The sequence below is a fragment of the Nuphar pumila genome, chromosome 7 (assembly GCF_984573655.1).
Source record: "Nuphar pumila chromosome 7, dmNupPumi1.hap1.1, whole genome shotgun sequence".
Classification (NCBI taxonomy): domain Eukaryota; kingdom Viridiplantae; phylum Streptophyta; class Magnoliopsida; order Nymphaeales; family Nymphaeaceae; genus Nuphar; species Nuphar pumila.
In genome coordinates this window covers 18,860,331-18,873,848 of record NC_143255.1, presented here as the reverse complement: position 1 = coordinate 18,873,848, position 13,518 = coordinate 18,860,331, and the positions used below count along the sequence as shown (strand labels likewise).

At 36.3% G+C, this 13,518-nt stretch overlaps 1 protein-coding gene across 2 annotated transcripts in view; it reads right to left on the bottom strand.

Moving 5' to 3' along the window:
* The window catches only part of LOC149831379 (uncharacterized), a 35,500-nt gene extending 22,776 nt beyond the window's left edge, over window positions 1-12,724 (bottom strand). For both annotated transcript variants that reach the window (XM_090013853.1, XM_090013856.1), the window contains exons 1-9: window positions 12,153-12,724; window positions 10,712-11,240; window positions 10,255-10,515; window positions 6,571-6,662; window positions 4,214-4,423; window positions 3,936-4,127; window positions 3,616-3,837; window positions 3,008-3,186; window positions 2,672-2,765 (exon numbers count right to left, since the gene is read on the bottom strand). In XM_090013853.1, the coding sequence (XP_089869979.1) occupies window positions 2,672-2,765; window positions 3,008-3,186; window positions 3,616-3,837; window positions 3,936-4,127; window positions 4,214-4,423; window positions 6,571-6,662; window positions 10,255-10,515; window positions 10,712-11,240; window positions 12,153-12,668 (2,295 nt within the window). In that variant the 5' untranslated portion in view covers window positions 12,669-12,724. The remainder of the gene's footprint in view (window positions 1-2,671; window positions 2,766-3,007; window positions 3,187-3,615; window positions 3,838-3,935; window positions 4,128-4,213; window positions 4,424-6,570; window positions 6,663-10,254; window positions 10,516-10,711; window positions 11,241-12,152) is intronic.
* Between the last annotated feature and the right edge of the window lie 794 nt (window positions 12,725-13,518).

Genomic DNA, 13,518 nt, shown 5'->3' with positions numbered 1-13,518 from the left:
CTCCAGTTCCTTACAAAAGTGGCATACAACTTTACTAAAATCTCTTTTTTCGCCTTGCCCACTATTTTCCCTTGCTCCTTGATTTTGATTTTTGAAGTGGGGAGGTTTGTAGGTTCTCAAATTGTTTCTCGGTCTTGAAACGGGCATTAACACCTTCACATTTTTCTTGGTTGGAAGGTGTTGCAAGAACACTTGAGTTATTTTTGCTTATACCCATACGAGTCTCTTCTCCACTTAATTTAGTAATTACATCCTCAAGAGAAGGGGAAGTAAAGGCGAATAGAAGAGATGATCGTATTTATTCAAATTCGGGTCTAAGCCCATTTAAAAAGTTGAAAAGGCGATCATCTTCTAATTGTTTATGCCTAAGCTCAATGGCTTCACCACTCCATTTGGGCTCAAGCATGGCAAGTTCATCCCAAATAGAGGACAACTCCGCGAAATACTCTCTAATAGTCATTTCGCCTTGTTGGAGGGTCAAGGCCCTTTTTTGAAAATAGTACTTGTGGGACAAATCTCTTGAAGTGTACATTTTTTCAAGATATTGTCATGTTTGAGAGGCTTTTTTGAATTTGATAATGTTGGCATTAATTCTTGTTTCAACGGATGAAAAGATCCATGATAGGATTTTAAAATTTCTCATCTCACATTCTTCATGCTTCTTACGATAGTCTTCGAGCGTTTTGATTCTCTCTTCACCTTCAAGAATCTTTATCTCTCCTCTTTCTACCAAGGTAATCATTGGTTCCGGTTCTGGTGTTGAGCCTTGGACATATCTCCAATGCCCTTTACCCTTGATATGGGCTTCCATATTACCGGCCCAAACATGATAATTTAAGCCATTGAGTTTGAACTCAAGAGAGGAGTGAGTCTTTTTCCACCATTTTGAGAAGAAAGAAATATAGAGTGAAAAGGATCTTACCACAAGCGAGTCTTTAGAGCTTACTTGATGTGGTATGATTCTTTCGATATATATTGCAAGGAGTCTCCAAGTCGAGGATCAAGAGAAAGGTAGGTGCATGCCTTTCGAGGCACACGATCTTCTTCAACAATCACCTTTCTTCTTCAATAATTTTCAATGGATACCATGTGAAGAATCCTTGCAAACAATCAAGTTTTCAAATAATAAATGCACATATTTGTAAGCTTTACACAAAAGAAGTGCAATAAATGCACAGTGTTTATAAGCTTAAGGAGACAAAACTCCTTAATGTAATACATACCTTTACAATGGGCTTACAGCCCTTATTTATAAGCTTAGCAACTCATAAGAGTTGTTGAGCTGATTCCCAACAGCTCTAATTAGAGCCGTTGGGAGTCGGCCCAACGTCTCTCTTATTCTTAACTGTTTACAACAGTCAGTGGCTGACTGTTGTACACTGTACACAGTCAGTAGATGACTGTGTACAGAAATAGTACATAAAAAAAGATAAAAGAAAAAAGAAAAAGTTACAAAAATAAGAAAAAATAAAATAAAGAATTACAATCATATTCAACGACATGAATATATGTAAAATGACTAAAATACCCCTACCGCTAATACAAGAAATATATATATATATATATAAGTAGATGGAAACATGTACATATATATGAAATATATAGGTATATGTATCTTCTTTTATACATATAAAATATATATTAGAAAATACATTGTCTTATGGATTACAATTTAACAAAGACATGCTAAAATTTCTTGCAAGTCCTATTCCATAAGATTACAAACAGGCATTGCTTGGTTCATTGACAATGGATCGCTTTAAGAGAGGAATATGATTGGAGCTTCAACCACAGTGATTCATTGTTCACGGTCTCTGTTTGCACCAATAAGAAGCAACATGACATGGTCATTTGAGTACATATATTTTAGAGCTCTCATGCAAATTAAAATACGATTTAGCTTCAGCAAACTTCTGAGGAAGCTAATTTTCAGGTTTGGATGCCCTATCTTTTTGCCCAACATCTGTGAGGTATTTCATGTCTAAATATCAGTAGTACATAACAACATAATGTGCACGAAAAGGAGTCAACTGCCTAGTATTGGCTCCTTTACAGCTTACAGGGCTCTTTAACTTCGCTGCAAAATATTAATGGTCTCAAGATTTCCAGTATAGTCAAAGGCCCTAACTCCATTTCAGTTGATAGTTCCCAATTGCAAACTGGATTCTCAATTTATGTCTCAATTAAGGAATTTTTCCTCATGATGTACTCTTTGTTGCATGTTCTGCATTATCTTTCCACACAAGAATTAAAAAGTAATGGCCATTTACTCTTTACTGTCAGCAACATTTGAAAGTAACAGATAGCTCCCATATATCATCTTCATCTTAGAACACTTGATGAAAGTAACAGTATACACGATCATTCTCCAATCATCAAAGCCACTTTATTACTGCATCCATTGAAAGCAGTCATGCAATGCTGCACTCTATATGTCCTTCACATATCAATAGAGAATATTTCATGACTAATGGAACATTTGGTTTTCTCAGGACAAATTAAGAGGCCTTCAATCTAATATATGTCAATGATTTAAAGTATCATTGCCAGAAAGCGCACATGCCTAAACCAGGCATTTGTAATTCAATCATTATACTTGAGACTTAGACATACCATGTACGAACTTGATTATCAAACAGATTATGGAAAAGCAAAAGAACCAAATTCACACCTGTAAGGCAGGCTTTATTGCAAGGTACAATAAATCTATGGATTCTGCATCCAAAGCACGTAAAAGTGATGCAGCCAAGTCCAGTAAGCGGGCCCTGCAAACAAGTTAATGCCTCAAGTGTTAACATGTCAGATACGATGAAGTCCACCTTAATAAAATCAGCATGACACTGAGGAAATTTAGCAACTTAAGAGAAAATGTTAGGAGTTTCTTGTTTATTGTACAAGTAAAATGAATTTATTTAAGGACAACAACAACCAGCAGAAAACAAACAAGCCCTGCTAACTTTTGCATATACCAGTGATCATGAAAAATCCGGATAATCTAAAACATCACCTTGCAATTGTTGCATCATCATTATTGGTTGAATCATTAATTTGCACTGAATTGGATTCTGCTGATTGGCCTTGTTCACCAGCCTTTTGAGTCACCTTCAAAAGTTTCACCATAGCTGCTTTAAATAAGCGTTTGACTACCTTCTTATCTGACACTGAAGCAACTTCTCCAATTGTGGACTGTGAAAAGATCAACAGATTGACAATTTATTAAAGTTTGCACTTTTTGTTTTTCAGTGAAATGCAACAATGAAGAATGTAATAAGAAATTTCACAACCTGTTATAGAGAAATGACACATTGTAAATTATTTATTTACCCTGCTTTTGGGTTTTATTAATCCAATCAGTTAAAAACTTAAGAGATGTAAGAACCAATTCCAAATCTAAAGCTGCTATAAAGTGGTGCCGAAGCTGCAAACGGGAAATAAACTGGAACTCCTGGTTTAGTGGAATTAAAATGAAGTAAACAACTAATGGATGCTTTCTGGTTATTTAACATCAATATGAATACCTAAAGACTCAAGAATAGTACTAGGATTGGCATGGGGGGGAATTTTCCCATACACCAGCAGTTCACACGGACAACTCTACTAGAATGACATAAGCACCTGTAACCATCCACCACTGTCTTCTGGTGAGTCCTCAAAGATCTTGAACAAGATCGACAAGAAATTCTGAGAGAAGGAGTCCAAAGCCTTCAAATTATTAGCAGCAACCTCAGGAGTGTAACGATTTCGAGCCCTCTGTACAGATACACTTATTTCATGAAACTCTCCATCAAGATGACCATTATTCCCAGTGACTGCTGCCTTATTCTGCTGAATGAGAATCTAAATAATGATATAAAAAAGCAAATTAGAGATCAATTTCATATAAGAAAAATGCAAATGCAGACCCATACACACAACAATAGTCAGAGAATAAGAACCTGCAAGCTTGAGCATATTATTCCACGCAATTCAGGTTCGCTATGAAGTGCCCCAGCCAATGGCTTTGCTAGACTACCAAAGCTATCAGCAGTATCCATTGGATAATTGCAAAAAGCAGGTAACAAGGACCACAGAGAATATACCAGCGCTGCTGCACTCCTTGATGAGACAACCCGCCCATCTTTCTCCAGCTGTAAAAGGGAGTGCATGCAGTAGCATGATGGTAAAATCAAAATAACAGGTCATGTTTTGTGAGAAAAGGCTCATACGGTCATACCATTTCAGACTTCTGCTTCAGCATTAAAGCTGAATTCAAGATAGTCTGAGTAAAGAAACTCAAACGGCCACCAACAGTGTGTTGCTTCAGTATAGGGAACAACCAAACATCAACTTGGGATGGACATCCAGCATCTAACTTAAGAGGAAGAAGGCTTAAGAAACTCTCAGGTCCCATGGCACCAAGAGCTGATCCAATACACTTGTGTAGCTGGAAAAATAACAAACGTTTTACAATACTAGAACCAGCCAACTAGGGACAGCTAAACCAAGCACAGAAAACAAATATAGGACAATGTCAAGTTTCCAGAGTCTAGACAATGAAACTATGAATAAAATATGAGACAGGAATAAACGGAAAGACTTTCCCATCTCCAAGTCACAGTATAAGTTTTTATGAGCTACAGAGGTAAAGAAGTCCCAGTATAAGTTTTGAGTCAGATAAGCCTTAAAAATAGTTACTAAGTGAATCTTGTTCAGCAAAATTTGCTGAACCTGGCTCCAACTATGAGGACCAGTGTTGTGAGAAGTGTTGAGGCGTAGCAAGGCGCTCCACCAAAAAGCGAGGCGTAAGCCTCTTACGCCTCGAGGCGTAAAGCGTAAGCCTAAAAAAAATAACTTTAAAAAAATTATAAAAAAAATTATCTAAAAATACAAATAAATAAAGAAATGCTTTGGGTATATATATATATATATAAATACAATATATATATATACATGTTTTTCAACTTTTTCTTAATTATTTTAGATAAATCTGTATGGGTATGATATGCAAGGTTTATTTAGTCAAAACATATTTATTGTCCAATTTTGTTTTGTAAACAAGACTTTATGACCTTCAAAATTCAACAGCCCATATCTTTGGGGTCAAATTAATCAGAATAAGTCTTGCAATCATCACTTTATATATATATATGGTATTTTTTCCTCCTATTTAGGAGGGTGAGGATGGTGCTAATTTTCAATGTTCTAAGCCATGTTTTGCAAATCAGACCCCACAAATGTATTCAGCATGGTCCATTTGCTAGGAATAAACTCTTGGTCATGTTTATTCAATGGAAAAACAAGATCTTTTAAGACTTGAAAATTTTAATATTTGTGGAAGATAGATTTTTGAAACTCATCAAATACCTACTTACGTGTCATAATCGGATTATCCAAAAGCCAATTCCTATTAAAGAAACTACGGAGATCACATCTGTAAGGTCAAATTCCCAAAAAATAAAAAAAGAAGAAAAGAAAAATGGAAAATGAGAACTGTACTCACCCTCCTACCGTTAGGAGGAAGGAACCATTTACCCTATATATAAAGATAAAATAAAATACATTAACCATGATAAAACTATCAGTGTGGTCTGATTTACCTAGAATGCATCATTAATGAGATATTACTCATTGGTACCAAATTTGTAGTGCACACGTCTGCACCAAGGAAACACACACACACACACACACACACACACACACATATATATATATATATATATTGTAGTATATAAAAAATTGTGCCTCAGGCTTGCAACTTGAGGCACAGAGGGCCGCACCTCAAGGAGAGGCGCGCCTTTTGCGCCTCAAGGCGCATTTTTTATGACACTGATGAGGACGTATAGTGATGAGATCAACTGGCATGATATAGAACATCTACTACCAACAATAACAATAATATACTTATAAATAGAATACTGACAGTAACAGTAGCAAAGCGATGCTGGTAATGGTAGCCATCATTATAGTAGTAGTAGCAGCAGCAGCAGGAGTCATATGAACAATAATAAGGTAGTTTACAAACAGCATACACCAAAACACAAGCCATAACATTATGGTAAATGTTTTTTGTGTAATAAATATAAATCTAAAATAAGACAAAGAAGATACGCCAGCCATAAAGGGTACTTCAAAACATAAGAAGATAGGTCCAACACTAGCATAACAATCTCAAGATGATAACCTCCATTATGATATAATTAGTGAACACTGAGGCAAAGGTATTTCTGTATGCTCTGCATAGAAAGAAATGTAGACTCAACAGGAACAAAATAGAATATACTTTCTGACTGCAGGTGGTGTACAAAAATACCAAAATCACTTCATCAACAACAAAACAAGCTAGGTGCTTTTTTTACAATAGACTCATTAGAAAACAAGGTGTAGAGAAAGTAATCAATCCTAGTTGTCTTCAATTACTCTGATTCACCCATGATAAATAGTTAAGTTGTTATACAAATGGGAACCATAAGGACAGTAAAAGGAAATATAAGTTGAAAAGCAAATGGAGCTGTCAATTGCATAAAAGTGGCACCAAACCAGCTGATAAAATTGCAAAAATCCAAATAAATTATATCTCATGGATAAGTTTACCTCCTTTCTATGAGAAAGATCTTCATCTGGAAGTTTCTGTATATCAGATAGGCTCTTAATGATTCCTCTCATCAGATATGATGATGAGTCCCCTGCAATGAAAATAACAATTATAAATAAAGCACCAACAAAGATAGATAATAAACTGAAGGTCTTGAACCCATAAATTGAATGATATCAAACTAGCACAAGATTCAATATGAGGAACTTCTAGCTTGATAAATCAGTAGAAATATCCTAGACAAATCTAACATATTCCAGAAAATGAGATTTTTTCATAAAAGCAATAAAAAACAGTATACTTATAATCATTGCACTATCTGGGCAAAGGAGAAAACACATGATCTCTTAGAGTCTAGAAAGCAGGAAACTTCATCCTTGAGTCAGTTAACTCAGCCCAAACCATGAGATTTTTTTTTCTCACCATAAACATGAGTTACATAGTCAAGAGTGACAGCTATTACTCCAAATTCATCGATCCAACTAATTCAAGGGCAAGTCAAACACACTGAAACAAAATATGCTTATTATTTGCAACCATATTAGCCAATACTGGCGTTGTCAATTTCTAATTACTACAAATTGGTAGGGCCCTAAGAATAATTATTTCCTTAAAAATCTTGAGTAAATATTGGCAATGTCAGAAAAGAAAAAGGTTGAGCACTTGGAAAATACAAATGTCTCTCAAATTTTAGAAATATAAAATTAGTAGGAAATATTAAGAAAACACTCATATTAAACTAGATAATTTTCTTACTTTTAAATAAAAATTATTCTTTCTGCAAAACATCTCAGGACATATTTATCATAACAAATTACTACAGGATGATGTTATTGCATCATCATCATCATCAAGTCTTATCCTATTTACATGAGATCAGATTCATGTGTCATGCTTCTCCATTCCTTCTCAACTAGAACTAAAAATTGTTTCTTACAATTGTGTGCCTCTCTCTCTCTCATTTTCTGTTGTGCATTATATAATACATCTGGAGTCTGGAGTCTCTGGACTACACAAGATACACACTGATGCACAGTTTTGACCATGCCTGATGCAGTAAATCATGATTGACTGTGCCAAACATGGTCAAAACTGAATCAAGGTTATTACTGGCCAATTAAAACTTCATTTAAAAGAAAAAAAGGATTCATGTGACAGTTTTCATGCCCATCATAACAATTGAGCATTTGGGAAACCATCCACAACTCTCGCCTCATATAAACAAGAGAGGTCCTTCAGCCTCTCGTTTAGTTGATATAGGACTAAAGTCTCAACTTTTACTGTGCCATTATTTCTTGTAGGTATGCTACATCTCAGGCAACTTGAAAAGTGATTAAGTGCATCATCAACAATAACCAGCTACACCAAATAGCCTACACCCTTCTGCAAGCTTATAGGGTTCAAAGGAACCTTACAAATGTTTTGGCTAATTTCTTGCAGGCTTGATGTGCTGAAGCAGCCTCATACACTTGTCTCGTATTTGGTTCTGCAACTTTATAGATGTCAGTTTGTGGCTATTTCTAAAGCTTCTACAAAGAATGAACCTGATCTACTACCACATGTTTCTGCATAATGGAAGTTTGCATGAAAATGCCATTGAGAACAAAAGACCACTTGCTCAAATGCAACTACTACGCATAATGCCCCAACTCTAGCTGGTGTGAAAAGTTTGAACTACTACTCTGGGAGTTGATACCATCACTACAACCACGCCTTAGTCTCAGGTCTCAACTCAATGTCTTTTGCAGTTCGAACATTTAAAAGTTAAAATCCTTATTAAAAAGCATTAAAATGCACCTCTATTTTGACATCAAGTGAAAGACTGTAGGTAGTAGGAATGTTAGATTTGGTTTGGGACTTTGGGACCACAAATAACCCTTTACTCGCAGACATGCTTCACTTTTTTAGGTTTGTTAAGAAAACCAACATAACCAAATCCTTCCCCAATAGAATTCATAAAAATACTATCACAATTTTAAGTTATGTATTTAATTTTGTTATAATAAATGTTTTTGGGGGTTAAAATTTTTTTTACATAATGTAATTTTTATTATCTTATATATATATGATATAGCTTCATAGTTGCCCTCCAAGTCTTCACTGATCTCTCTCTTGTTCTGATTCCTTCAGGATGAGTTATACCAAAGTTTCCCACTAATGTCATCATAGGTAATTATGCATGTCTAAGACATCTTAGGCACTATTCTATTTTTTCCTTAAATCAATAATAACTTTGAATGTCCTCTAACATATTCATGTTTGTGTTATTATTATTATTATTACTACTACTACTACTATTATTTAATTGCATACACTTAGTGTTCATAACTTCATATCACTGCTAATATATACTCTCTCTTCCCGTCACTTTTTAATTGTCCAGCATTCAGTACACATAAAAGTGGCAGTCTGATTGTAATCTTGCAAAAATGTCTCCTCAATCATAGACACTCGCTTAGCTCACACAATACTCCAAAAGTCTCTCCACTGCATCCAACAGGCACAAATTCCACAAGACAACTTTATTTAAATCCACTAACTTGTGATGCAATAAAGTCAAAATACCAAAATTTCTTGTATCGTTGCACTATAGGGCCTGTTATCTTAATTATAACATCTTCCTTACTTTTTCCCTGAACTTACAATAAGGTCGCTTACCTTAATTATAGTGTCTTGCTTACATGCTCTACATATTCCATTTTATTTTGTAATCTTACACAAATCTCCTCTAAGGTATCTTCAAAAGCTTTGGCTTTATATACAGATGTCTAATCTAACGAAGAAGAAATATGCTATCTGCAACATACACACCATGGAACCTCATTTTGAAGGTAGGATGTCACTTTGTTTGTTGATTAATTCATAACTATGGGCTTAAAGTCAATCATTCATGCAGTCAAACCTTAAATAGTAACATGCCAATTATCTCCTAGAGACCTGACAATAGCTCTAGTCTCTTACCATACATATCTTAAATGATTTCAATAAATCTACATGGTAACCCTTTTATATAAAATTGACCAGAACAGTTTATCTCTGTTATAAGCTTTTTCTAGATCAATTAAAACCACATGAAAACCTCTCCTTTTTGCCTTAATCAAAAACTCCTTGTTGGCCTTTCTAACATGAAGCCAAACTAATTCAATGAAGCATGTGATTTTCTTTCTAAATGAAGTACTTTTTTTAGAGAGCTTCAAAGCATGTGATTTTCTTTCTAAATGGAGTACTTTTTTAGAGAGCTTCAAAGCATGCTTCACAAGTTTAAAGTTAAACCTTTTTTTTACTTTTTTTTCCTGGAAAACTCTCTGTTTTGCTTTTATTTCTCAAAAGCAAGGGCCTTCTCCACTCAATCACACTCTTTTCTTTCAAGTCCTTTCTTGGTTACCTATGAAAAGCTTTAAGCTTATGCTAACAAAAAAAAAGGAACTGACATATACATTCATTAAATGGAAAAACCCATAATTAGTGGTATCTGATAACAGCAATAAGTTTGATCCTACAAGCAATGCTATTTTTTCTATTACTGACAAAAGCACAGTCTTGAATTGAGAATAAATAAAAGACAAATATTCTATTTTGATTCTAGAAAAATGAAAGACGAAATAGAGTTCAGTCTATGAAATATTAAAGAGTTGAATAAATAATGGAATATAGATAAAAACTACACAAAAAAGTGAGTATACCTAATTTATCAAACATTACTGAAAGGATCTGAAATGACAAGTCCCAGACTGCATTGTACTGATAACCAACCAAACCCCCTAGAGAGGCACATATTTTTTCTATGGTAGTAGGAGAAGACCTCCTTGTGCAACCATTCAGATCCATCTGGAGCTGACTAACCCCCTGCTTGATCAAGGTTTCATCAATACATGATTCTATGATATCCTTTAATGCCTCTGTGGCTGCAAAGATAGCCTCTGTATGCTTACAGGCCAATACTTCTGTCAGCATGTAAACAAGATTTGAACATTATAACCAATATATTTTTCCCCCAAATCAAAAATAAAATCTCATATGAACATGTGAAATCCAAAACAATTAGCATAGGAAAAACCATAGGACTGATTTCAAAACAAACTTAAAGATAAGGAAACTGCATCCGCACTACTACAGTGAAAACTCTAGATAAAAACAAACCTCCAAGCACGTTGAATATAATGGGCAGCTTCACCACACAAATATCTCTATTAAGAGAATAGACTTTCTTCGTGACAACATGAATAACACGTGCCCTAAATATCATGTCTTCAACCGATTTTCCCTCAGCAGATACAGACAAAGCCAAAGAGCATAAAAAATCTTGCAGCACTTCTGGGACAACCTCTGAAGTTGGACTAGTGCATAAGACATATAAAATATTCATAATGTTTCTCGTAACAATTGGTTGCCCTAGATCAATAAGTGTCTTGAAGTACTTAACAATGTTGGATGAAGCTTTTGATGACATGAGGGGAAGGCAATCTTTGAGAGCATTCAGTATGTAAAGAACTTCCACAGCTCCTTTTGTCCCATCAGGTGCAGTTGTACCAGTTGACTTTGAACCACTGGCAAGCAGAAGATACCTCTCAAAAATGTTTGAGATCCCTTCACTTGCTGGGCCAAGCACAGCTGAGGAATGAAAGCTTTGTAGACAATCTCGGAGGCACAAGTGGGCCTGCTTTCTCACCTATTACACAAACGAGATAGCAAATATTTTAAATTCCTTTACTAATCTTATCTAACAAATTAAAGGATAAAAGCTCACGTTATAATCAAGAAAATTACAAAAAAATAAATAAATTGCAATACCAGATACAAACACAAACCACCCACTCCCCCACAATTTAGTTTTTTTTCTCCTGAATGTAGAACACCATCAAAAATGACATGTGCCCTATCCTTTTCGAGCAATTAAACAGTAACTCAGCAAGGAACAACAGCATCTTTATAGAACCAATAGTTTCTTGACCTTTTTCTTAACAAAAAAAAATAGGACTTAATGGTGTTCGATAAAGCATCTCTTTTTCCATCTTTTAGGTTAAACAAAAGCAGAATCACCATAGTTCCATCCCCACAACACGATAAACAACCGTGTTTAGCAGATGCAAGAACTGAACAGCATCTCCACAACAAAATAGATTTCATATAATCTCTTTTGAATTCAAAAAGTAAAGGAAAAAGAAAATGAATTAAATAAACTTTCGATCATGTTTGTTGAAGGGCAAGCAAAGAAATACGATACTACGTTCAAACTGTCACATTTAAGCAATTAATCACAAAAATACCATAATGAGAAAGGAATCAAACTAATTTTCCCCTCAAACCAAGATTCGTCAAAGAAATCCACCCTTTTTCCGATCGGCACAACAATACAACTTCTTTTATATTAGTCACTGTGTGTGCAAAAAAAGGGAATATATGCACAATTACACATTTAAGCAATCAAAAGCTCCAATAACTAAGGTTTTCATATCATTCTTATAATTTGAGTAACTGAACCCAATTTCAAAGGCAAAATAATGATAATTGAGTAAGCAATGGAACAAATTCACCTCAGCTCAGATAAAGAAATAATTCAATAACGAATCGAAGAACTCACCCTAGGCCTTTGATCCGTGACATGACTGAGCAGAAAACCGTAAGGCCGAGCAATCGCCTCCCAATCAAACTTATCAACCGCCACCAGGAGCTGCGAGACGCACTTCAGCCCGGCCTTCACGGCGACCGGCGACTGCGAGCTCAAGCTCGAGCCCGAGACCCTAACTACGACGTCGGCGACAGAGAGACCCTTGTTCTTGAGGACGGTGGGCGAAACCCTAGAGAGGGAGAGGGAGAGAAGGTTGAGGAGCGCGGCGACCGCCGGGTCGCCCGACTCAAGAGACGACGGGCCGGCCGCGAGCCGCTCGAGCGCGGAGACGGCGGCGCCGAAGTAAGAGATCGGGGAGAGGGAGAGGCTTTGGTCCCGGAGCTCCTGGGAGATGGCTCCGGCGACGGCGCAGAGGTGCTGGTGGTCCTCCTGAGCGGAGTTCTTGTACCTCGCCATGATCGACTCGCAGAGATCCCCGGAGGCGTCGCCGGAGATGCGATCGTCGGCCTCCATGTCGGAGATCTCCATGAATTCCCCTCGGAAGAGAGGGCTCGGAGAGCTCTAGGGTTAGTTAGGGTTTCTGCGACCCTTTCGTTCTTAGGGTTTAGGGTTTAGCGGCAACTCCAAAACCGAAGTGCAGTAAAAAGTTAAAAAAAAAAAAAAAAAAACAAGACAAGACAGGTCGGGTTGGACCCTGTCTCAGATATCTATATGATTAGGTAGATTCTGAATATAGATTATAATTAGGGGTGGCAATCAGGTCGGGTCGCCGGGTTGGGGGGTCAGAACACCTCAACACGAACACGACCGGTTTATTAAATGGGTCGGATGCGGCAAACACCAACATGACCCATTTATTAAACAGGTAACCCGACATGACACAATTAACCGGTTTATTAAATGGGTCGCCTTCTTTAAATATGCTGGAAACTTAAGTGCATGCTTCGAAAATTACCAAGAAAAAATACGACCATACTCGAAGCTAAAAAGGACAAAAGAGTGACCTCTCTCTCTCTCCTGCCATCCTCTATTTTTTTGCAGTAGGCATTGATTGTGCCTCTATGGCTGGCATAACACTTTGCTCTCTCTCTCTCTCTCTCTCTCTCTCTCTATCTATATATATATATATATATATATATATATATATATATATATATATATATATATATATATATTCATCTTAAGACGTCAAGATGTCTCCCTATCTCATTGTTGCTCACTCCAATTGTTCCAACCTCCAAACACCTCTCAGCAGCTTTTGAGTCTTTTTCAGTGGACCAACACCACCACCATCGTCATCCCATCTTTCTCTCTCCATCTCTCTCTCTCTGGAGATATAATAATTACACGAAATGATGGAAAGATGGAGGTCGGCAAC